The 26375-nt window shown below is 41.4% G+C and overlaps 1 protein-coding gene across 2 annotated transcripts; it reads left to right on the top strand.

The window, feature by feature from the left end:
- The first annotated feature begins 1288 nt into the window (after window positions 1-1288).
- Window positions 1289-26315, top strand: VDAC3 (voltage dependent anion channel 3). 2 transcript variants are annotated; one of them, XM_056116966.1, is made up of 9 exons: window positions 1289-1523; window positions 3255-3323; window positions 4095-4144; window positions 8355-8507; window positions 9390-9442; window positions 12404-12631; window positions 14836-14986; window positions 25214-25271; window positions 25789-26315. In XM_056116966.1, exons 2-9 carry the CDS (start codon window positions 3257-3259, stop codon window positions 25878-25880), a joined length of 852 nt encoding a protein of 283 aa, XP_055972941.1. In that variant the 5' UTR covers window positions 1289-1523; window positions 3255-3256; the 3' UTR covers window positions 25881-26315. The 2 variants fall into 2 exon arrangements, with proteins under 2 accessions (XP_055972941.1, XP_055972942.1); XM_056116967.1 differs by lacking the exons at window positions 1289-1523; window positions 3255-3323; window positions 4095-4144 and adding an exon at window positions 5450-5467.
- The last annotated feature ends 60 nt before the right edge of the window (window positions 26316-26375 follow it).

The following is a 26375-nucleotide window of genomic DNA, read 5'->3' as shown; positions in this document are numbered from 1 at the left end:
GATTTTAAAGTTCATTTTTATTTAGCCTAAGGACACGGCTTTTTATGATTTATCACATTCTGCTTCACTGACAGTATCTGTACAAGTCTTACATTATGAGTCTTTTGGGAACATTTATTTTACTTATCTCTTATTAGCCTGAAATGCTTTCCAAAGAACTGCCAAATGTTTGTGGATTGTGGATGAAACATCAGTGTGTGTGTGTGTGTGTGTGTGTGTGGGGGGGGGGGGGGGGGTTCGCTAGGGTGATCCTTTCTGATTTATTTTGAAAAATTTCAAACTCCATTCAGATTTTCTCAACAGTCTCATATTATTTCTTAAAAGCTTTTTTGATCCTTTCGTCTTCTTTAATCTGGTCCAGTTCAATGCTGTTCGCTCTCTCAATGTAAAAGTACTTTTATCCAGCCATTGATAAACTGACTGAAGCAGACTGCCGTTCTCTCTTAATCTTTTATATTTTCTTTTTTATAATATAATTTTAGATGTCTTAAAAAGAAATTTTATTTATATTTTGGCTTTCACCCAGCGACGCTCAGGAATTAGTCTTGGCGGTGCTAGGGGTTGCCGAGGGGATGTTGGGGATTGATTGAACCTGGGTCGCCTGCGTGCAGGGCAACCGCCCTACCAGCTGTGCTATCACTCCATCCCCGATATTTTCATTTTTAAATAGACCTCTGTGTGGCCTGCTTGCAGAATGTCTTTCAGTTCAGATCTGCTTGATTGTTTCCTCATGAACAAACTGCACACTTGCGCCAGAATTCTATTGTGTGTTCTCTGGGACACCCTCGGGTCCGCCACCGTGTGCCGCCCCGGTACTGGTCACTGGATTAAAGGTGATCTTTGCGATGTGAAGCCATCCTTTCCTCGGCGTCACTCATCTGTGAGGTGATACTCTGAAACCGTAAGAAGCCTCAACTGTTCGGATCCACTAATAACATACACCTCCATCAGCGCTTGCTGGTCCCAAGTGACGTGTCTGCTTCGTCAGCGGGTATTTTTCGCTAGAGAAACGCTTTCCGCGTCCGTCTCCCTGAGCGCCCGGGCCCGCACGACACGCCCGGTCCGCGCTTCTTCAGCACCGAGGAGCCGGGCCTGGGCCGCCTTCCCACGCCCCGCGCGTCCGAGACAGAACTCCGCAAAGACTGGCCGGGCCGACACCTCTGACGTCAGCGGAAGCGCCCGGCCGTCTCCCGTCGCTCCTCCCATGGCAACCGTAATAGTAACCTCGGGCGTTCTCGCGAGAGCCGGCCCCGGCGGGACAAAGCGGTGCGGTGGCCGCGGCCTCTCGGCGTCCGCCGCCCGGGCCCACCGCGCACGCGCGCACGCCCGCCAGGCGGTTGGGGGCGTCGGCTCGCCTCAGCTGTTCGCCTCGGCGGCGCGACCCCGGCGCGACCCGACGGCGCAGACGCGGGCGGGGGCGCGCAGGCGCCGCGGGGGCACTGAGGCCGCGCAGGCGCGGACGGCGTTCGTGGGAAGACCTTCAGCGTTGCCCCGGCGGTGCGGAGACGGGCCCTCCGGCTGAGGTGAGCGGTCGGCGCTGCGGAGGCCGGGCGGCGGCGGGAGCGGGCGGGGCGGCCGCGGCGGGGCGGCTGGCCGCGGCACCGCCCGCGCCCCTCCTTCCCGCCGAAAGGCCGGCCCGGCGGGCGCCCGCCAACGCCCGCCGCCGCCCCTCTGCAGCCGCGGGTGCACGTCCTCGCCGGTGCACGGCGGCCGTGCACGGCCCGCAGCATCCCGGCTGGCACGGGGAGTAGCGGCGTGCGCGGTCGGCGGGCCCGGGGGCGCTGAGGGGCCGGGGCGCTCCGGACACGCCTCAGGCGCGGTTCCGCGCCCGCCCTGCCTTCCCGCGGCACCTGCCAGGTCTCAGGAGCTGCCAGGAGCCGTTATGGCATGAAGAGGGCGCCACGCTGGAGGTGGCGACGGCCGAGAAAGTCGGGAACCAGCATCACTTCTCACCAGAGCATGTGTTTTAAAAACTGACATTGGTTTAAAGATCGTCATTTCAGGGCTCAGTGACATTTACCCCCCCGATTCGTCTTTTGTGTTCTCTTCCCATTACATGTGTTCTTTACAACCTTACTACGTAAGGGCGGTCGAATTTGAAAAGTTAATGTGTTAAGAATGAATTTTAAATGAATTCACTTAAAAATGCTTTATAAGTCTTAGGTTCAGGTATGGTGGGATAGGCAGAATCTTAGCAGATCAGAGTGAGACTAAATACAAAGATTCATTGTTTATTTTCAGGCAAAGCAATTTTCAGAGGTAGTTTTCTGGAATTTTCTGGTGTAAGGATTCAGTTAAGGAAGCTGCTTGAGGATCTGCAGTTGGTTAAATTTGACTTTGAGAAAAATCTTGTCCTGTATACGAAGAGGGCAAAGGAATGCTTAACTGTTGCTAGCACTTCTGAGAATTTCGGCGTGGGTCATGCTAGCAGTAGAAAAGTTGGATAAATACTAAATAGGCAGTATGAAAATGAGATACCTTTTTTTGAGTGCTCTAACTTGAGACTTAAAAAAGGGGTTTGTTTTGGTAATTTTTGGTAAACCGATTACTGAGTAAGAACTTTGAGAGCAGGTAAATTCCTTTCACTCAATGGTTAGAAATTTCACAGTGGCAGATGTTAACCCTGGAGAGTTTTTTTTTTATCCTTCAAAGTATAAAATATGCCTCTATTAATATCAGCTCAGAGCTACACTTGATTTCTAGAAGAACAAAAGGAAGAACAAAAGCAAATGTGGGGGCTGGAGAGATAGTGCAGGGGTTAGGTTGTTTGCTTTGTACACACTGACCCCTGTTCAATCCCCAGAACCTCATATGGTTTCCTGAGCACCACTGGGAATGATCCCCAAGAACCTCCCTGTGGGGTCAGTCCAACCTTCCCCTGCCATAAAGCAATCTAAGGGGAAACGTACTAAAAGTATCTTGTTGCTCTATATGGCCTTTTTGTTTATAATAGCCCAAGAAATGTTGCTGTAGTATAAATTTTACACGTATTTCTTATGCAAAATAATCTAGTAAAGCATGTCCTTCAAGGCTCTGAGGAAAAAAAAATTCTGTTCTTTGAAATGTAATAAGGATGATCTTTGTGAAACTCATGAGAAAGTTTTTCTTTTAAGGAGCGGAATACATTAACTTTGCATTTAGGGTGTTAGCATTAATGATGTTAGGAAGAGAAAACTGTTGCAGGGATGAACAGCAGGTCTGTGGAGGAATAAATACTAAATGATCATTCCTTTGTGCCTGTTTTTCTTTATAAGATATGTGTAGCACACCGACTTACTGTGACCTAGGGAAGGCCGCCAAGGATGTCTTCAACAAAGGATATGGTAAATATACTGTTGTAAATTTCAGATTTTGGTAAGGGATAGTATTGAAGGATACCTACATTAACATACAGGTTATTAGAATGCTTCTTAAAAGTCCCTTTTTTAAGTACATCATAAACATGAGCACCTTTGTTATTTTATGTAAGACCCAGTAACGTAAATCTGATATTTATGTCTCTTCTGGTTAGTCCTGGGGACAGTTAAGGTGATAGGCTAAGTTTCTCCTCTTCCAAATAATAACTTGTTTTTATATGCATGTGAAAACATAGCTTTCAGATAAATAGGTATTTATCTTCTATTTTTAAGGCTTGATCTTTAAATTTTTCATTTTTTATGCTAAATTTTTATTAAGTAGTGGCATTGATTGTATGTTTTAAGCTTGTTCAGTCTTTTTAAAAAATATTGTGTGATCTTTTTTAGTAATTTCAATCCTTAAAAGAGTACATATTTCTTTCATTTGTTCTTTAACTTATAAAAGTATTCTTTTGAGAGGCAGACAACTTATATGTATTATTTTGTTATAATTCAGCTTCATATGAAACTCTCACCTACTGAGAATACTGTGTACTTTTTATATAGAAGATATTGTGGACTGCTTTTCATAATTTATTATTTTTTTTGGTGTGTTCCAGGCTTTAGATCTCATATATGCGAGGTTTATTTGCTCTGTTACTCAGCCACTTCCCTGACTCTGATTTTCATAGTTTTTAAGTTGCAAAACGAGCAGTTGTCACATTTTGAAAATTACTGTATTTTTGTATTTGTGTCTAGGCTTTGGTATGGTCAAAATAGATCTGAAAACCAAGTCTTGTAGTGGAGTGGTGAGTACCTAACATTTTTAATAGGTGTAGTATAATTTAAAATTGCTGCTTAAAAGTTGTTTGGTTCTGTGAAATGACATACTTAGGGCACTGTTTTATTTTTCTAACACTTTATTAGGCTCTCAGTTTTCAGTAAGCATCCTCATTCAGCCATTTAAGCCTTAGTAAGGTTGAATTTGGGGGAGGAGACACCCTTTGTCATGATGAGAGTATTTATACTCCGACAGAAGTGATGAGTATTTATACACCTACAGAATCAATAGGAAAAAATCACACGCACATGCACACATATGTTCTTATTTATTCTATATGAAAGTATACATGTATTTATTTGTAATATGTGTATGTGTGTATATGTATGTTTTTAAACTCATGTCACTTTAATACTTGATTTTTGTTTAGATAAAAAACTTGTATCATGAGTTCGAGTTTTACTGCCTTTTTACAGAAACAGTCATTGTCTTTACGATTAATTGAAACAAATTTAGAAATAAGGTGCATGTTTAAGATCAGTTTTGATGTTCATAAATCTCAGAGTAACTTTACATTTATATCATTTTCTGATTTTTTTTTGTTTGTTTGATACTATATAAGCCACCACAAATTTCATTTCTGGATATAATTTGATTAGATGACCAGGAGGCATATAGAGGGTCTTTTTTTTTTTTTTCCTTTGAGTCACACCTGATGATGCTCAGGGTTTACTCTTAGTTCTTCACGGAGGAATTACTCCTGGAGGTGCCTAGGGGACCATAGATGGGATGCTGGGAATTGAATTGGGGTCCACTGCATGCAAGGGCAAATATGCTACCTCTGCGCTATCACTCTGGCTCCTGGAATTCTTTTTTGTTTTTTTGGTCTCACAAATAGTGGACAGAAACTTGGAGGTCACTTCTAGAGGTTCTCTGCTCATTTATACCGGCTGGACAGTTCACTGGAATGGCAGTGTAGTGCTACCCAGCCCACCAGGTTACATCCAGCAGTGGTTGGGATGGCAGCAGTGCTGGGGATCAAACGCAGGCCTTCATACCAGGCATGTGCTTTGCCCCTTTCAGCTATCTCCCTGATACGTAGAATTCTTCGGATACTTTCGTACTCGATAAAATCCTGGTTGATCATCCTTTTCCTAGGGGGGTTTCTAGAGGCTGATACATATGGAACTACCTTACTGGAATTGACATATGGTTCTTTTAAAATGGAAAAGTTACGCTCATTTTGAATAGAGTATCACAATTTTCTTAGTTTAGGGTTGTTGCAAAAATCATAAACTAAAATTGTATCTCCCTTTCTTGCTGCTGTGGTGTGGGAATATTCATTCAGATGGTAAGAAAGACCTACTTGTTTGTGTGCTTGTTCTTGTGGCTGCATTTGTGTTTGGTATTGTGTAAATCATCTCGTGCTATGAGTTTCTTAGAATAAATCTTACATTTGCCATTAATCGCATTTTATTGTTAATAGAATTTTATTGTTTTGTTGCTAACTAGTCTTTAAGCTATAGATATTATATGCATGTTATATATATACTTTGTACTAGTTCTATCTAATTATGAAATTGAGTCTTGCTGGAACTAAACTATGAAAACTTTTTAGGATTTGTACCTCTGGTATTTTACACTTTGACAAAACTTTAAAGAAAGAAGTGATAATATCAAGGAAGAAATGTAGACTAAAAGTTTCTAAGTTTATTTGAATTTGTTATTTATTTTGTTGTCCCAGGGATCAAACCCAGGACACGTGAGAGACATGTGCTCTACCTGTGAGCCATTTCCCTAGTTCAAAACACTTTTGGGGAGTCCTCATTGCAGTGCTCAAGGGGTCTAGGTAATATTCCCAGTGGTACTTGGCCTCCCAGGACAGAAGGGCCATTATGTGAGCCCAGCAGTGTGGTGCAGGGGCCCATTACAGTCACAACTAGCAGTGCTCAGGGAACGGGCCTTCCGGGGTTCACATAGGATTGCTGGGAGGTGGGTGACCTCTGTGTATGTGAAATGTGCTCTCAGGGGACACATATGGTGCTCAGGGGACGATATATGGCCCCTATCACTAACCCTGTCTTCCAGGTACCCCATGTACTCTTTAACCTTAATTTTGTACATTGAGTTTTATTTTTAGCATACTTTCAAGTTTATGGAAAATAAATGTAAAAAAAATGGAACTCTGGTAGTTGGAGCTACTAAATTTAAATGATAGTTAAATTTGATAATTTTGTGCACTATTCAAAAAGACTAGCATTATCACTCTTTACTAATGTCGTGCCCGGAATGTACAGCATGATACTCTGTTTGGAAACTTTCTGTATGGTGTTGATAAACAGATCATAGTTTCCCAGTTGTTTCATCAGCCTGTGGAGTTTGCATACAAGGTATTTGCTAATGGGTGGATTCATATTGCAGGCAGTGAAACAACTGGTCAAGGTTGGAGGCATTTTATTACTGTTGGCGGTCTTTCAGAAATGTTCTTTAAAAACAGAGCCAATCAGAATGTGGGTGTCCCCCCTCCCCTTGACAGTTTGTAGACGGTCAGTGGCAGGTGGTAGCTGTTTGCTTTCCCTTAGAAGGAGATCTACTTCTAATTGCTCCTGTCATATGACTGGAAGGACACCTAACTAGGGAGGAGGATATAGTTCAAGGCAGAGTAATTATTTGATCGAAAACACTTTTAACTTGCTTATGCTGAATGGTTTTTGTTTTGTTTTTGTTTTGGGGCCACACCTAACTCTGTTTAGGGCTTCTTAGTCCTTACTGCTCTCAAGGGGTCATTCCTGATGGTGCTCAGGGGACCATAGACGGTGCCAGGAATCAAACCTGGATCAGTTGTGTGTGGTACTGCTCTATCCCATCATTCATGTGGTCCATATGCTGGAAGTTTTATGGACAAAAGCAATACATTTTTGTAACAGTATGAATGTACTTATTGTCTCTGAATTTTACACTTGTAAATGGTAAATTTTAGGGGGTTGGAGTGATAGTACAGCAGGTAGGGCATTTGCCTTGCATGTGGTTGACTTGATTTTGATCCTTAGCATCCCATATGGTCCCCCGAGCCTGTCATGAGTAATTCCTGAGTGCAGGAATTCCTGAGTAACCCCTGAGCATGGCTGGTTGTAGCCCCCAAACCAGGGAAAGGAAAGGTGAATTTTATGGTAAATACATTTTACCACAATAAAAAATTTCATTTTAACTGCAGTTAAAATTTAGATCCCATTTAAAGGGAGTGTTTCTCTTGTTTTGAGATATTTTAAAAAGGATTTTAAAAATAATAGTTTGAATGGTTTCAGAGAATTGATTCTTTTTCAGGTTATCTGGTAAGATCTTTAAGATTCAAAAATTTTGTCTTTTAGTAAAGACATTTATTTTTTACCAGAGATACTTTTTTAAGGAAAATAATTTAGGTGAAATTTCTGGGGGGAGCTGGCTTGGAATGTTGTCTGCAGATAGGTAATGAGATTTTGGGACATAAAATCTTAAGAAATTTCCTAACTGTGAAGTAGCCCTAATGCATGAGTAACACGTCCCTTTGAGATGCAAATTCTGAGTTTTTTGGAAATGGAAAAACCAAGGCCACTCCTAGAGAGTGGACACTTCAGACACCCTCAGTGAAGAAGCTACTGGAGGGTATATGTCCTAATAAGAATATGAAAGGATCTTCCAGAGTCCTAGGCTTTCCCTTTACTAATACCCAGATTAATAACTGTATGTATGCAGAGAACTCCAGGACAAGACAATGTGGGGAAATTGCAAGCCTTTCTATAACCTTCCAAAACCCATTCTCTTCATTTTCCACTCTGAAGAAACTTTTGTTGGCTCTTAAACACGAAACACGTATTTCTTTCTTCTCGCATTTCTCTAAGTACATTTCTTTCAATAAAACCATTTTGCATTACAAAAACATAAAAGCTAAAGATAATTAAAAGCACCCACTTTAGTAAGAGAATATATGGAACATGATATAATGAGAGGTGATGTAATGCAAAGATCTAAAATAGATCAAAATATTTAGAGATTACCAAGAAAGAATAAAAATAGAGAATAAGTGATAAAAAATTTTTGGAAGGAAACACACCCAGTGGTGCTGGAGTTCCAGGACTTACTCTCGACCCCTTGAGCTCTCTCTCTGGCCTTGTATTGCTTTCTGGGGTCTTGTGCATTACTTTCTAAAATGAATATTTTCTATTTGATGAGCTGATTTTCAAGTATTTTTTTCCTGTTAGGAATTTTCTACTTCTGGTCATGCCTACACTGATACAGGGAAAGCGACGGGCAACCTAGAGACCAAATACAAGGTCTGTAACTATGGACTTACCTTTGTCCAAAAATGGAACACAGACAATACACTTGGAACGGAAATCTCTTGGGAGAATAAGGTAAGAAAAAGCATTTTTGGGTTAGATTTATCTTATAGATTAACCTATGTTGTAGTGATACTTTTTATTTGCATGGAGCTTTTGGGATATTTTTACGTTTATAGAAAGTTACATCTATGTGAGTATGCAAGTATCACCTTTCATTTTCTTTTTTTTTTTCTTTTTTCTTTTTGGGTCACTCCCAGCCGATGCTCAGGGGTCACTCCTGGCTCTGCACTCAGGAATCACTCCTGGCGGTGCTTGGGGGACCATATGGGATGCTGGGAATCAAACCCAGGTTGGCCACATGGAAGGCAAAACCCCTACCCGCTGTGCTATTGCTCCAGCCTCTCACCTTTCATTTTCATTCATCTAATTTCCTACTTAAATTGAACTGGGTAGTAGAACAAATGGCATATTGTGGTTTAATTTTGTTTCATTTTTCCATTGTTAAAAAATGGAATCAAGAGAAAAATATTTCTGAAATTACATATTTTCAAAGAGAACTCTTATCTTTAGGAATTGTCAAGTGCTTGAGATATGTCCGTAAAATATTACTATACACACAGTTGAATAAATTAATGTTAATTTGTTAGATGTCAGGTTATGGTAATTTCAAGAAAGCACCAAGATTTTATTGTGTTGGCTATTGTTTCTGTGTTATAATTTATGTATTGGCAGTAATAGAGTTTTATGTGCACATTAAATGAATTTTTTGATAAGAAAATCGTGATGAAGTCTAGAGGGTAAGTGGAGGAGAGGTAAGGGGATTAGGAAAAAATGAAGAGATAATTTGTTAAATAACTTGACTTTTGTCTCTGATGATTTATTTAAAACTTCAGAATTTGTTTCTTGCGTCAAAAAAGGACCGAAAATTGCTCATTGTCATTTTTTATTTTTCAGTTGGCTGACGGGTTAAAGCTGACTCTGGATACCATATTTGTACCGAACACAGGGTAATTATCCATATATCGTTTTCTGAAATGTTTTTGTAAATCTGTAGGGAGAGAGGGATTTAGAATAGGGAGTTTGTGATGAAAAGTTAGAATGCAGGAGAAATGTAGCAATTGTTTGGGGTGGTGGGGATGGGGGAGAGGGAGAGAGGGAGGGGCGTGGCATGGTGGTGGTAAAGAGAAAAAAACTTGATGAGGTAGGATCATATTTGAAAATTAAGCAGATATGCAAAAGCTTAAAAATCTAGTTGAAAGAGTCAAATAAGTACAAAAATTCAGGGCCTAGAAAAGTCCAGTAGGACTCATTTTAAGCTGTTAAAATTCATGGATGGGATTTTTTTGTTGTTGTTGAAAAGTGAATTTTTTTTAAGTTCTTGAGAGTATAATTTGCTCATTCTAGAGCTCTGGAAGAATAATTCAGCTGCTCAGTTGCCTTTGTCTCTAACTTCTTGCCTCAATTTCTTCATTAAGAAAATGAAGACTTTGTTTCCTATTGAAAGCTCAAAAGTACTAGAAAAAGAAAGTAGTTTTTTTTTTTAATTGAAGCACAGGTGTCCTTCCTGTTACACACTATTTTCAAGACACTTTTCTTTCTTTTGGGGTTTTGGGTCATACATGGTGATGCTTAGGGCTTACTCCTGGCTCTGACACGGGAATTCACTTCTGGTGGTGCTTTGGGGACTAAAAGAGAAGGAATCCGGGTTGACCATATGCATAGCAGATGCCTGCTCTGTATTGTCTCTCTGACCCCAAGAAATATTTGAAATATTTTTGTAGAAACCCAATGGCATAGGGCAAGGAGTATTAGGAACTGATACTATGTTTTCTTTCTTTCTTTCTTTCTTTCTTTCTTTCTTTCTTTCTTTCTTTCTTTGTTATGTAGGAGTACTGCTATTTATTCAGCCACTGACTGGCTGATTGAATTGGGCATGAACTCCACCTTACTTTTTTTTTTCATTTTTTATAATTTTATTTATTGAATCACCATAAGAGCAGTTACAAAGCTTTTGGGTCTAAGTCTTGGTCATACAATGAAACACCCGTATCTTCACCAGTGCCCATTCTCCACCACCAACAACCCCAGTATCCCCCCCCATCCCAAACCCTCCCCCTACCTATGGGGCAGATGATTTCCACATTACTCTCTCTCTACTTTGATCACATTCAATATTTTGACACCAGACCCACCATTATTTATTTGAGATTTTACCCCAACACTCAGATCTTCTGAAAAGGCAACTGTAGACAATTTGTTATCTCTTGCTGGTTATGAATAACATATGATGTCACGTGGCTGCAGTAGTGGCCGTGCGATTTTGAAATTCTGAAATTTTATAACTTAAATATGGAGGGATTTCTGCCAAAACCTGCTGGGTTCTGAGATTTGTTTCTGAGTCTCTGGGATCATGGCTGTTAAGCAGCTTGATCAGGAGCCAGAGAGGCTGTTCGTGGACTTGGGGTCTCGTTGGGACAGGGAGGACAGGACCAGCTCAACCCCCATCCCGTGAGGCCCTGCGTGTCTCGTCACTGTGGGCCCAAACCTGACTGTCCAGTGACCTCTGGAGGATGGCAGCCACCGGGCCACCAGGGGGAACAGGCCAAGGCACGAAACCTATTCCCACCTGGGTTGGCCCAGCACCAGTAACCTACTGCAGGGACCAGACGCATTTCTGCCAAAAGCCTTTGGGTTTCGAGATTTGTTTCTGAGTCTCTGGGATCATGGCCATTAAGCAGTTCAATTAGGAACCAGAGAGGCCATGCCTCCAATTATATAGCTGAGCTGGAGGTGGTTTGTGGGTGTGTTTTCCACATACCTAACTTTTGGCCGTTTACTTTCTTGGTAAACTTTGCCCCAAGTTTTTGGGGTCTGGCCGAAGGCACAGCAGCAATTTTGGGGTATCTGGAAGTCTGAAGGCGCATCAGGTTGCTGATGCGCTCGCCTCACAGGTAGAGATTGACCTGCTGGCGGCACCATACCCCCCAATATGTTCCTTTTCTGTCTTGACCTTTAAAAAAGTTCTCTTTTCCATCCATCTAACAGTGTGAAGAGTAAAGACACTGACCTTGGGGTGAGGAGATAGCTCAGAGGACTCCTGGGGAGGGAGTCCTGGTCTCCTGAGCAGCCTGGTTTCTCAAGCGGCCCGGGGCAGTACTCCTGAGCAGCACCCCAGGAGAAGCCCTTGCACACCACTAGGTGTGCCCCTAAGACACAAATACACTGACATGGAAAACAAATATGCTTACTGGATTGTTGACCCCTTTAAAAAAGTATAAATTTCTGCATCCATTATAGGTTAATTATTAAGAAGTTACCTTTTGTGACTATTGGATATTTGGAAACATTCAGTGAAATTTTGCCTCTTGATACTTATACGGACTATAAAACCAGCTCCTGGAAGCTGGGTTATTATATCTTATTATCTCGTTCTTACTTTAGACAACCTGGTAGGCTACCGAATGTAACCTGCCCACACGGCAGAGTCTGGCAAACTCCCGGTGGTGTACCCAATTTGCCAAATACCAGTAACAATGATGGGTCTCATTCTCCTAACCCTGAACGAACCTTGAATATGGCACTTTTTAAAATCTCAGGGCTAGGACAAAGGAGACGTTACTGGTGCCTGCTTGAGGCAGTCGACGAAAAACAGGATGATCGTGATCGTGATATATATTTAGATGATTGATTTGGTACTGAAATATCTTTTTTTTATGCTTCTATTCATGCCTTCATCAAGCACGACATAATTTGAGCTTTCAGTGAGAAATACAATTAAGATAAAGGTAAAAATAGCAAATACATTGAGATCTTCACAAATTTGTAATATTGAGCTAAATCATTTGACACATTTTTACTGTATACATGCCTTTGCCAAAGCAGTATGAGTGGGGAACTTACTCTAAGGTTTCCTGGACAGTAAAATAAAGTCATGTGACTTGCATTGTGTTGTTTTGTTTGTTTTACAGAAAGAAGAGCGGGAAATTGAAGGCCTCCTATAGGCGGGAATGTTTCAGTCTTGGCAGTAGTGTTGACATAGATTTTTCTGGACCAACCATCTATGGCTGGGCTGTGTTGGCCTTTGAAGGTTGGCTTGCTGGTTATCAGATGAGTTTTGATACAGCAAAATCCAAACTGTGTCAGAATAATTTTGCCCTGGGTTACAAGGCTGCAGACTTTCAGCTGCATACTCATGTGTGAGTGTTTATAATTCATTTCTTCACCTAGTGCCAGTGCAGTTGACCTCAGAGATGGTAGCCCTTAGCATGTTGAGAAGTTTAAAAGTGATGATGAGAATGGCATTTAAATTGCCTTGATGGACACCCAGCCTTTCTCCACAGTTTCCAAAGAAGACAAAATATTGCCAGAGGTTAGACCAGAGGAATTTTGCTGTTATGCCTCTTCTAGGTCTGTACTACAGACTCTAGAAGCTCAAATATCATAGAAAAAGCTCTGTAATGGAGAGGGCCTAGAGAATGGGTCACCTCCTGACCCATGTTGGAGATTTTCCATACTGCCTGTTGGAGATTTCCCTGCTTATTGTGGTGCCCTTCTTTTCTTGTCAATATTTGGGGGGGAAAAAAAGCCTCTCTCGATAATTAAGAACAGGTAGATGGAGTTAACCAGGGTTCTTCTCATAACCTGGTCCTAGCATCCTGGTATATCCTTTTGTTCAGAGCCCAGCTGCCTGTCCCACATTCAGATACAGCAGAAGTCATCAAAACAATTCTGGATTCATTTATTTATTTGAGGAATTTTGGTCAACCCCTCATTGTGCTCAGGGACTATTCCTGGCTGTGTTCAGAAGTGACTCATTGTCATGAGATTGAACTGGGATCGATTGCATACAAAGCAAATCTCTTAACCCCTGTACTATCTCTCTGTTCCCTGCTTTAGGTTTTTAAATTGTATTTTACCTCATATTCTATTGGCACTGCTGCTATATGAGAAAGGAAAAGCAGAGGACAAACGCTTGTTAAGTATTTCAGATTGCTCTCTGCTAGACCTTCTAATTAATTTAGGATAATGAAATTTAAGCCATCACAGAAAGAAGCATTATTTTATATGAAATAGAAGTATTAAATAGATAAAATAGTGTCAATGGGGAGACCATGAAAAATCAGGGACTGGGGGCTTGAGAGAGCTTAGCAGGTAAGGCATTTGCTGTATGCAGTCAACCTGGGTTCCATCCCTGACACCAATATGATTCCTGAGCACTGGCAGGATGATTGTGGAGCATAGATCTAGGAGTAAGGCCTGAGCACAGCTGGGCATATCCCCCTATCCTCCCTCCAAAAAATAAATCCGTGACTAGGCCAAACAGTACAGTGGGTAAGATGCTTGTGTTACATACAGCTGACCTGGGTTTGGCCCCAACTTCATGATCTCCCAAACCATACCAGGAGTCATCCTTGAGCCACGAGTAAGCCCTGAGCATGGCTGGTGTGGCCCCAAAATCCCCCGAAAAAAGAAAAGAACAGAAAAATCAGGGACTGACTTTGGGATGTCTTGAAGGAGTTTAAGTACTTCTCTGGAACCATAGGTGTTGTATTAGAGCATCCTAATTCTAGGTTTCTGTTTCAAATAAATCCAGAATTGACTTTATGCCTGTTCCTGTACTGTATTTTTTTTTTTTGCAAAATTTTTACTGACCTTTAAAATTTCTAAATTCTTTGAACACCTCAGTGAGAATTACAGGTAATTTCTACTTCACATATCTCTTTTTTACATAATTGAATCTACCTAAAGAAGTTACATCTGTGGAGTAGCCAAGTAATTGAATTACTTTTTTGTTTATTTAGGTTTTTTTTTTTTGTTCTGCTTTGTTTGGGGCCACATGCAGTGATGCTCAGGGATTACGCCTGGCTCTGTGCTCAGGTGTCATCATTACTCCTGGCAGTGCTTGGGATCAAACCTAGATTGGCAGGTGGTGTTCAAGGCGAGCACTGTACCCTTTGTACATTGGCAGGTGGTGTGCAAGGTGAGCATCTTGCCCATTGTACTATCTCCCAAGCCCAGATGTTTGGTTAGGTTTTTGTTTTATTTGGGGGCCACACCTAGTAGGGTTCAGGGCTTAGTCCTGGCTCTACACTGAGGGATCACTCCTTGTGGGGATTGGGGGGCCATTTGTGGTGCCAGGGATTGAACTTGGGTCGGCTTTGTGCAAGATAATTGTCCTGTCCACTGTATTATCTCCAGCTCTGAACTGAGTTTTAGCTGTGTTTTAAATTAGGTAGTTTTAAATTACCTAACTGGGTTTAGTTCCTTATTTAGTAGTCATATGCAAAATTTTCAGTCAGAATCTATAATTTCACAGATCCTTATATCTATTATTTATTTCCATATAACAGTGGTACAAAACTAGATATTTATGACTTTTTTTTTAATACTACGAAAACAGGAACGATGGCACTGAATTTGGAGGATCTATCTACCAGAAGGTTACTGACAAGGTTGAAACATCAATAAACCTTGCTTGGACAGCTGGCAGTAACAACACCCGTTTTGGCATCGCTGCTAAATACAGGCTGGATTGTAGAACTTCTCTATCTGTAAGAATGTGCTAACCAGATTGGATCTACTTTTAGGGGTTACATCTGAGTTGTAATCGGACACTAATATGTTTTCGTTTGTATGTTCCTTTTTAACTTGAATGAGCATCGGATACTTGAAGTGGATTCATTTAACCTTTTGTGTGGTTGTGTTTTTTTTGTTTGATTGTTTTGCACTGTGGTTTAAAGTACTGTTATTGATAGGATTTCTTCCATAACATTTTACCCACTGTCAGCTCAGTACCTCTTCCTCCTTGTTGAATGCTTCCCTCCACCATAGGTGTTGCTCCTCCCTGTCCTAGGTCCTTCAAGTGGCATGTGTGCTGCTGAATACTAGTTCTCATGTTCTTTGTTTTAATTTGTTTTGCATTTTTTTTTTTTTTTGGGTCACACACCTGGTGATGCACAGGGGTTACTCCTGGCTCATGCACTCAGGAATTACTCCTGGCGGTGCTCAGGGAACCATATGGGATGCTGGGAATCAGACCCGGGTCGGCTCCCTACCCGCTGTGCTATCGCTCCAGCCCCATGTTTTCATTGTCTTTGGGTATTCGTTATCTCACCTTGATGTTTCTTTATAGCATGCATATGAGAGAGATGACTGTCAGTTTCTCTCCTTGGACTAACTTCACTCAGCATGATACTCTTCCAGGGACCCTCCATATAGCAGCAAATTGCATGACTTAGCCAGAAAAGTAATATTTCTCAGAAATGTACTGTTTCTTATGTAATATTCTATTGTGTGTATGTATCATCGTTTCTTTACCCAGTCATCTATTCTTGGCTTTGTGGCTAGTGCTGCAAGGAGCACAGGGGTGCAAATGTCTTTTCTCCATTTTGTTTTTGGACCATTGTGTGTATATTTCAAGAAATGGAGTTGCTAGGTCAAATGAAAGCTCAATTCCTAGATTTTTAAAAAAATGTCCATATTGTTTTTCAGAAAGACTGGGCCATTTGACAGTCCCACCAGCAGTGAGTGAGAGTACTTTTTCTCCCTGCATCCACACCAAATTTGGTTCTTCTTTCTGATGTGTGCCAGTCTCTGTGGTTTCGATCTCATTGTTGTTTTGATTTGCATTTACTCGATCAGTTTTACAGAGCATTTGTTTTTTTTTTGTTTTTTGTTTTTTATTTTATTTTATTTTTTTTTATAATTTATTTATTTATTGAATCACTGTGGGAAAAGTTACAGAGCTTTCGGGTTTAGGTCTCAGTCATGTAAATATCAAACACATTTCCCTTTACCAATACTTATTTTTAACCCCGAACCCCAATAGACCCCTACCTCCCCCCACCCCTCCCATTTCTTGTGAGGCAGATGAGTTCTAGTTAATACTCTATCTACTTTGACTAGATAGATTGTTTCGATAGAAGATGCACAATTATTGTTTAGAGTTTACGACCCACCCCCCACAATCAGATATGCTGAAACAGCGTTGTGAAATGATTTGCTTTCTACAACTTGGTTTAAGAATAAAATGATGTCTGGGTTTTGGATTTCTGCTATTTTACTTATTGACCCTGGAAGAATTTCTATTAAAAGTTAGATAGTTAAGAGATTGGTTTCTGTGCCCTGGAGTCGTGGCCATGCCGGAGAGCCGCTCGTGGGGGGCAGCTGGCGACCTCGGTGGGGCGTGGGGGACGGCCCACAAAGCCCCCCTTCCCATGAGGTCCCTGCCGCTCCCGCCGAGCCCGGCTCAAACCTGCGTCCACAAGGCTCCCGTGCGGCCGCCATCTTCCTTTCCAGAGAGGAGCGGGCGGGCCGGTCAACACCCTTTCCCCTCCGGGCAGGCTTGGTGGCGCTGTTTAACACATAGTCCATTTGCTTTTCTGCTCCAAGCGGCTGGTTCTCTGTGCTAAGTCCTTGTGCCTCCGGGGCCGTGGCCGTGCCGGAGAGCCGCTCGTGGGGGGCAGCTGGCGACCTCAGTGGGGCGTGGGGGATGGCCCACAAAGCCCCCCTTCCCATGAGGTCCCCGCCGCTCCCGCCGAGCCCGGCTCAAACCTGCTGTCCACAAAGCTCCCGTGTGGCTGCCATCTTTCTTTCCAGAGAGGAGCAGGCGGGCCAGAGCATTTGTTTTTTCATGTGCCTTTTGGCTGTTTCTATTTCTTTTTTGAGGAAGTTTCTTTTCATTCTTTCTTCCCGTTTTTTTTTTTTTTGATGGGATTGGATTTTTATAAAGTTCTACCAGTGCCTTATATATCTTTGATATCCCTTTATCAAATGAGTTTTGGGCAGATAATTTCTCTCATTCCATGGGTTTTCTTTGTATCCTGGTTATTTCATTTTAGGTGCAGAAGCTCCTTAACTTAATGTCCCATTTGTTTATCTTTGCTTCTGCTTGCTTAGTGTTTCATCCTTGAAGATGCCTTTAGTTTTAGTGTCATGGAGAGTTTTATCTACATTATCTGTTGTGTATGTTATCAAGGTCTTCGTTTTGATTTGACTTTTGTGTTTGGCATTTGAAGTCTGAGTTCAGGGTTTTTTCTCTTTTGATATGTACCTGACAAGTTTTCCCAGCACTGCTTGTTGATGAGGCTTTCCTTGCTTCACTTCATATGCTTTTGCTCCTTGATTAACTGATCATATACCCGAGAGTCTTTTTTCTTCACTACCTGTGTTTGTTAGTTTTCTTTGTATAGATCTTTCACCTCTTTAGTTATGCTGATTCCAAGGTTCTTGATTTTTTTTTTTTGAGGCACAGTTGTGAAAGGGATTTTTTTAATATCTTTTTTTCTCATTTTTATATAGGAAACCAGTGGACTTTTGCTTATTAATTTTGTAGCCTGCCACTTTATAGCGATGTTGAAATCTCCAACTACTATTATGTTGCTATCAGTGTCTTTCTTCAAATCTATTAGTACTTTCAAGTATTTTGCTGGTCCCTCATTGGGTGTGTGTACATTTAGGAGTGTCAGTTCTTTCTAATGTATATACCTTTTGATCATTAAAAAATGGCCTTCTCGGCAGGCTGGGAAGGCGTGTAGAGGGGGTGATGGGAGGGAAACTGGTGTCATTGGTCCTCAAAAATGGACACTGGAGGAGGGATGAGTGTTGGGTCATTGTATGACTGAAGCCTGATCATGAATACCTTTGTAACTGTGTATCTCATGGTGACTCAATTAAAAAAATTTTTTAATTCCTTCTTTTTGCCAAAAAAAAAAAAAAATGTCCTTCTCTGTCTTTTATAACCTTTTTCAGACTGAAGTCTCTGTTAACTAATACTAGTATGGCCACCCTACCCTTTTTGAAGGGGTTGTTTGCTGGGAGTATTGTCTTTGTGTTTATCTGACTATTAACGTGCCCCATCCTGCCACTCTCTGTCTCTTAATTGGTGCACTCAGCCCATTGATGTTGAGAGAAGCTATTGTCATGGAGTTTTGTGCCATCTTTCTGCTGGAATTTTGGTTTGTTTGTGGAACTCATACTGTCTTAAAATAGCCTCTCTAGTTCTTCATGTAACAGTAGTTTTGAGAGTCTGTGAAGTTCCTGAGTTCACCTGTGAGGTTGTGTATTATTCCTTCAGATCTGAATGAGTCTAGTTGAGTAAAGTATTCTTGGTGAGCCATTCATTTCATTGAGGATTTTTAAATTATATCCCAGCATTGTCTTTGGTCTGGAGGGTTTCGTTTGGTAAATTTGCTATAAATCCTAAAGACGCTCCTTTGTATATAATTTTCTTATTTAATATTGATGTTTTCAGTATCCTGTCTCTATGGATTTTTGTCATTCTGTATAGGATGTGTTTTGGATCTTTTAGCTTCAGTCTTCTTGGATGTGGATGCATGAACTCTCCAGCTCTGGAAACTTCTCAGCACTGTTGACTTTGACTGTTGCTTCTTCATCAGAGTTGCCTTCCTGGTCCTCTGGGACCCCAATGATTCTTATGATGTTCCTCTTGCATTCATCCCAAAGTTCTCTTGTCAGCTGTTCATTTATTTTGAGGCTTTTTTTCATTGTCTGCTATTGTCTGGAGGTTTTCTGCACCTCATCATGGAGCTCAGTGATTCTGTCCTCAGTAGCTATTACTCTCCTGTGAGGCCTTCAGTGTCGTTTGTTTGTCGTTTTCTCATTTCTACTGTCATATCCTGTTGTGTTACCCTCTTGTATTTTCTTGGCGGTCCCATCCATTGTTTCTTTGAACTCCTTAAGCATTCTCAACATTTCCTCTCTAAAGTCTTCATTAATTGATTATATAGCTTTTTATTACTGGTTGAGTCGCCAGGACTACCATCTTATGTCACTATGCCTGGTGGGGTTCTGTGTTGCTTTCTCATTGTGACTTTTGCAGTTGGAGGCGTTTCTTGTGTCTTCTTGTGTGGCTAGGTGATTAAAGTTAGGATGTCTTCGTATGATTATGGTAGTACTGTCCTCCTGTTGTTCATTGATTTGCTTGAGTGGGCACTAGTAATGTCTCCATTGTGAGACTTGTTACTGTTTTTGGCATATCAAATATGTCACGGGTAGCTTGCCCGGCTTTGCCATGCGGGTGGAATACTCTTGGTAGCTTTGCCAGGCTCCGAGAGAGGCGGGAGGAATTGAACCCAAGTCGACTGTGTGCAAGGCAAACGCCCTACCCTCTATGCTATCGCTCCGGCCCATGATTACAGTGAGATGTAAAAATGTGAAGACGTGTGGGCATCATGTGATTGAGCCCTTTGTCGAGTCTCTTGATTTGGGGGCCAGAATGGTAATGCTGAGGAACAGACAGTGCCCTGAAGACACACTGCTTCCATTTCATGGAACTGACCTGGTCCTCATTTCTTTTGTAGTGCAGAAACTTAAGTTGATGTAGATACATCTATTTTTGCTTATTTTGCTTGGCCAATAGCATTGAATTATGGAAGAGTCCTGTAGCTTCGATGTCATTGAGTGCTCTACCTATGGTTTCCTCAATATAATTTATGGATTCAGGTCTGATGTTCATTCTGTTTTGTTTTGTTTTGGGATTTTTTGGAGGGATCATATGGGTTGCCAGACCTTAAACCCGGGTAGACTGTGTGCAAGGCCTTACATGATGTATTGTTGTTCTGACCCCTTTCAGTCTGTTTTGATTTTGACTTTTTTTCATGGTGTTAGAAGGAGTCTGCATTCATTGTTTTGCATGTTACCCATCCCAGCACCATTTGTTGGACAGGCTTTCCTTGCTCTCCTTCATTCTCTTTGCTCCGTTATTGAAGATTAACTGTTCATATATTTGAGGATCTGGCTCTGGACTCTTTAATTCTGTCCATTGGGCTAAGAGTCTGTCCTTATTCCACTACTACCATGTTTTGATTATAGCACAGTTTTGAAGTTAGGGAAAGAGAAGCTTTCTGTCTTTTCCCCCCTAGGATTGCTTTGGCTATTTGGAGGTAGGAGAGGGTGGTGTTTATTACTCCATATTAATTTCAGCAATGTTTCGACTGTGTCTTAAAAAAGTTACGCTTCTTTTTAAAGGGACTGTCTGGAATATGTATAATGCTTTGGGCAAGATTGTCATTTTGACACTTGATCCTTCCAGTCTATGAACAGGAGATATATTTCCATTTCCGAACTTCCTCTCATTTCAGCAGTGATATTTTTAACTTTCTTTGTATGTCTTTCACCTCTTTTGATAAAATGATTCCCAGGTACTTGATTTTCCAAGGCACAGTAGTGAGTGAAATTTTTTTTTTTAATTCCTTTCTTCTATGTTATTATTTGTATATAGAAGAGCTGGGGTGGAGCGATAGCACAGCAGTAGGGCATTTGCCTTGTGTGCAGCCAGCCCGGCTGAGTCAGGTTCGATTCCTCTGCCCCTCTCAGAGAGCCCAGCAAGCTACTGAGAGTATTTCGCCCACACAGCAAAGCCTGGCAAACTACTTGTGACATATTCAATATGCCAAACACAGTAACAACAAGTCTCCAAATGGAGACTTTACTGGACCTGCTTGAGGAAATCGATGAAAAACGGGAGGTCAGTGCTATATAGAAAAGCCATGGATTTCTGCATGTTGATTTTGTAGCCTGCCACATTACTGTACAAATCTATTTTTTCTGGGGACTTCTTTTTAGTCTTTAAGGTTTTCTGTGTAATCTCTTGGCAGTTCTGAGCCCGAGCAGCTCTCCCTTGCCGCCCGGGTTTGGTGGACTCAGGCCACTTCCCATCTCGGACAGCTGATGCAATGGGCAGACAAAGGAAGAAGCGAGGGTCAGGCTGGTTGATGATCAGTTGCCGTTTATTTCGTTCTCCCCATGTGCCTGTTCCAATCTCACTAAGCTCCCCATTCTAATCTCACACATTCCCTCATTCCTGTCTCCTCCTGTCTCTCCCACTCATCTCTTCACACTCCCTCTCACAGCCAGGTGTCTGTCTGTCTGTTTCTCTCTCTCTCTCTCTCTCTCTCTCTCCCTCGTCTCTCCACACACCTGCTTCTGCATTCGTAAGATTGCATTTACATTTTTCTCCCTCTGTCCCCCTTGCTAGTCTCTCTGTACCCCATCTTGCTGCCCCATCTCTCTTCTCTCTCATCTCTCATTCCTCTAGCATTGGGGGTATCCACACACCCCCTCCAGTATCAAAATCAACATAAGAAAGCCCTTCTTGATCGCCAGTCAGGCTCAAGGGTGGAAATAATCACCTAGGGGTGTTTCTCCTCTCCTTAGTCCAGTAACTTAATTAACATCTTAATTCTACTTCTTAATATTATTTTGTATGGACACAGTAAGAGATACTTAGAGCTTGTAGGGTGGCTCTCCTTGGGACATCTCGTCACAGACTCAGACTACAGTGCTAAGGCCAGATTAATCTTTCCTAAACCTAGCAGGGTCTTAATCTCATACTTTTTGGATCATGACAGAATTTGTCCATGACCATGCTCTTAACTTACAGTTAAGCATTATGGCACTTTGGCCAGGCCCTTTTCAATGTCAGGGTAGCTTACAGCTTGCCTTGGGTCCATCCAGTCCCTCGCCGGGACCCTGCTTTTGGGGTACTAGGAAGTAAGGGTAACTGAGGCTTAAGTCGAGAGAACAGGTGTCTAAGAGGTAATGTTATCTGGAGTCAGTTAACTTTCAAGTTACAAAAGCACAGCATTAACTGTCTTGTTATGTCCATACAAATTCTGTCATTGCCCTGAATTAACTATGCAAAGGACTTAAGGAGAAGAGAAAAGCAATATTTACCAGTTAACAGAGCACAAAGAAAGAGGTTACAAATAAACACAGAGGAATGGGAGTACTGTGGTGGGAGTAACCCAGAAAACCTAAGCTCCGTGTGGCAAGGCAGGAAGGACAAACCAGTGTTATCCTACAATTTTCTAGGAACACTATCATGTCATCTGCAAATAGTGAGAGCTTAACTTCTTTTCTGATCTAGATGCCCTTAATATTTCTTTCTTACATAATTGTTTTGGCAAGGACTGACAATACTCTATTGAATTGTAGTAGTGCGAGTGGGCAGCCTTATCTTGTGCCTGATCTTAGAGGCAAAACTTTTCAGTTTGTCAACATTGACTACAGTGTTTGATCTGGTGGTAAATGGCTTTAAACTATATTGATGAAAGTGTCTTCAACTCCCATATTATTGAGAGTTTGTATCATGATTGGAGGTTTGATCTTGTTGAATGCTTTCTCTACATCTATTGATGATCATAGCACTGTAGCACTGTCGTTCTTTTGGTTATCGATTTACTTGAGTGGGCACCAGTAACCTCTCCATTGTGAGACTTGTTGCGACTGTTTCGGTATATCGAATACGCCACAGGGAGCTTGCCAGGTTCTGCTGTGCGGGCGGGATTTTCTCGACAACTTGCCAGGCTCTCGAAGAGGGACGGAGGAATCGAACCTGGGTCAGCCATGTGCAAGGCAAATGCCCTATCTGCTGCGCTATCGCTCCAGTTCGATAAGGTCATATAATTTTTATTTCTCTTTGTATTCTATTGATTGACTTGTGTATATGAAACCATTCTTGTATCCCCAGGTCATGGAGTATGACCTTTTGAGGTATTGTTGGATTCTGTTTGTTAATACTTTGTTGAGCATCTTTGCATCTATATCAGAGATAGGTATAACTTTTTTTTTTTTTTTTTTTTGTATTTTTTCCCCCTCTGTGATGTCTCTCTGCTTTTGGTATCAGTTTGCTTCATGGAAACTGGGAAGATTCCTATTTCTTTTTTTTTGCTTTTTGGGTCATACCTGGCAATGCACAGAGGTTACTCCTGGCTCATGCACTCAGGAATTACTCCTGGCGGTGCTCAGGGGACCATATGGGATGCTGGGAATCGAACCCGGATCGGCTGCGTGCAAGGCAAATGCCCTACCCGCTGTGCTATCGCTCCAGCCCCAGATTCCTATTTCTTCAACATCTTTTAAAGTTCTCTTTTGGAGAACTTGGTAGCAAATCCATCTGGACATAGGCTTTTGTTGGGGAAAGATTTTTTGACTACCATTTCAGTTTCCTTGATAGTAATTAGCCTGCTCAGGCAGGCATGCTGTTTGTTCTTGGTTCAACCTTGGGAAGTTAAAGAATTAATCTGTTTCTTTATGCCATTTTGTGGCATAAAGATTTTAAAAGTAGTCCCTGATGACCCTTTGATTTTTTTTTTTTTTTTTGCATTTTGGGTCACACCCAGCAATGCACAGGGGTTACTCCTGGCTTATGCACTTAGGAATTACTTCTGGCAGTGCTCAGGGGACGGACCATATGGGATGCTGGGAATCGAACCTGGGTCAGCTGCATGCAAGGCAGAACGTTCTACCCGCTATGCTATCCCGCCCCCCCTTTCAATTTTTATGGTATTTGTTGTGACATCTCCCTTTTCATTTCTAACTTAGTTTACTAGGATTCTTTCTCCTTCCCTCCCTTTCATTCTTCTTGCTAATGGTTTGTTGGTCTTATTTTTTCAAATAACCAGTTCTTGGGTTTGTTGATCTTTTGGACTATTTTGATTTTCATTTCATTAATTTTCTTCCTTCTGCTTAGCTAGGGTTCCTTTTGCTAGTCTTCCTAAGTGTTTAAGCTGCATTGTTGCTATTTATGTAGGAAGATATCTTCCTTCCTAATGAATGCTTGCTTTGCTATGAACTTTTTTCTACACACTGCTTTTGCTGTGCCCCATAAGTTCAAGTTGTTTGTACCTTTTTTCTCATTTATTTCCAGGAATCTTTTAATTTCCACTGTGATTTCCTCTTTGACCCATGGCTCTCTTATTATAATTTACTCCCAATTTTTTCTAGGGATTGAAATCAGGTGTTACACATACACAGCATGGGCTTTACCACTGATGCACATACCTGACTTCTTTCAAAACTTATCTTTTGCAGGGGTGGGCACATCTGGCTATTCTCAGGGCTAACTCCTGTCTTTGTACACTCAGGGAGAGTTCAGGTGCTCTTTGTGGTTGGTTGGGACTTAGAAATAAATGTGTAGCTGAGTATAAACCTAGGCCAGCTGTGTTTCAGGCAAGTGTCTTAGCTGTCTCTATAGCCTGTCCAAAAATGTCCTTGTATGTAAATTCATGGGATTTGATTGCTACTTCTGTTGCCATTAGTAGTTTTTACTAATAAAATTAATTAATAGTAATTGAGTTCTTAAATTTCAGGTTTGTGTTGCATTGTGTTGTCCTTATTCCATTCTATAATGGCATGTAAACTTACATTCCTTTTTTCTTTCTTCAGACAATGACTTCATTATTTTATTTTTTTCTCCCTTTTTTTATCAAATCACTGTGAGATACAGTTACAAAGTTGTTCATGATTTGGTCTCAGTCATTCCAAGTTCCAACACCCATTCCTTCACCACCGTACATTTCCCAGCACCAGTGACCCCAGGTTCCCTCGTGCCACTATCCCCCACCCCCGACCTGCTTCTATGGCAGCTCTCTGATCTCCCTTCCCCTCCGCTCTCCCCCGCCGCTCTTAGGAATTGTGGTTTGCATTCAGCACTCAGATCATGTCCAGAGCGATCATTTCATTTCCAACTCTCATTGTCATATTGATCCCTTTCTATCCTGATTGCACTCCCCCCCTCCCTCCACATGTGGCAATAAGCTTACATTTTTAAGGTCTCTAACATTCCTACCAATCCTATTGACTTCTTAAAATATTTCTTTTTATTAGTTAAATTTTTATGTTTCAGTGATTTTAAAGTACATTAGGAACTTTACCTTTGGAAACCTGATGTGTGGAGGTGGTGGTTGTATTTTTGAGCTTAAGTATTACCAAATTCATTGTTTTCTAACTGATTTTTTTAAATTTCCTTATCTTAGGCTAAAGTAAATAATGCCAGTCTGATTGGACTGGGTTATACTCAGACCCTTCGGCCAGGTAAGTAAAGAAATTAACAATGGGGATGGGGTAGAAGATGATAAGGAATAGTGAAAATAACCTAAGAACAACAGATTATTATCGCTTGGGTCAAACCATTTGTAACATTTTGTTGTTCAGATAAAGTGAAATAAGCAAAGTACTTAAGGGCCAGAGAGACCGTATTACAGGAGTTAAGGTGCTTGCCTTGACAATCTTCAGTGTTAGTTATGGCCTCCTAAACACCATCATTTAAGCACCATCATTTATGGCCCTCCCCCTCAGATATTTGTAACTGTAACTTGGTCATTCTGGCTTGTGAGATTGACCACTTAAAATTCTTAAGTTGGAACACCAGATAAAGTGATGTCATAATTATGGTTTGGTCATTGTAGATGAGATGGTTATCTAGAGATAACCCTGTTTATTAAGAACTGTGTGTTTCTGAGACTATAATGGGCTGTTTCCATGCCCATTGTTTCTAGGAAATGCAGATCTGATTGTAATACTTGTTACTATGGTGTTTTCTTTTTCCTAGGAGTCAAACTGACCTTATCAGCTTTAGTTGATGGAAAGAACTTCAATGCAGGTGGTCACAAGGTTGGGCTGGGATTTGAACTAGAAGCTTAATGTGATTTTGAGTGAAGCATCAGATTTTCCCCCTGGAGGTGAAGAGAAATGAACCCACTATGTTTTGGCCTTAAAATTCTGTGAAATTTCAAAAGTGTGAACTTTTTATTCTTCCAAAGAATTATAATCCTCCCCACACTGAAGTCTATAGAGATCGCAGGTCCATTCTAAGGGAGGTGCTTGAAGGCATGCCTGGGAGTTGACATGTTTTGTGCCACATTTCAATTCAGTTCTGCAGTGTTATCTTAATCGTTTTTCCTCAGCAACAATGTAGTGTCATGTTACACGGGAATGACCTGATCCTCCAGTTTGTGCATCACGTCCTGCATGTCCCACATCATTTTTTCATGACCTTTTAATATATTGGTCTCTGTGCTATAGTGGAATCTTTGGTTTTGCATCACAGTAAAATAAAATAAACCCATTACATTTGAATCGTAATTGCTTATTGACTCACTACTTGTGGTTTTCTTAAATTTGGTGTGGTTTATTGGG

The sequence above is a fragment of the Sorex fumeus genome, unplaced genomic scaffold, assembly GCF_029834395.1.
Source record: "Sorex fumeus unplaced genomic scaffold, SorFum_2.1 ptg000033l, whole genome shotgun sequence".
Classification (NCBI taxonomy): domain Eukaryota; kingdom Metazoa; phylum Chordata; class Mammalia; order Eulipotyphla; family Soricidae; genus Sorex; species Sorex fumeus.
The sequence above is the reverse complement of the archived record's forward strand: the minus strand, read 5'-3'. Positions and strand labels throughout refer to the sequence as shown.

Bases quoted from the DNA above. Each gene is read 5' to 3' on its own strand.
- VDAC3 (XM_056116966.1), top strand. From the start codon at position 3,257: ATGTGTAGCACACCGACTTACTGTGACCTAGGGAAGGCCGCCAAGGAT. The intron at 9,443-12,403 runs GTAATTATCCAT...TTTGTTTTACAG, and splicing joins ATATTTGTACCGAACACAGG to AAAGAAGAGCGGGAAATTGA. The intron at 12,632-14,835 runs GTGAGTGTTTAT...CTACGAAAACAG, and splicing joins TTTCAGCTGCATACTCATGT to GAACGATGGCACTGAATTTG.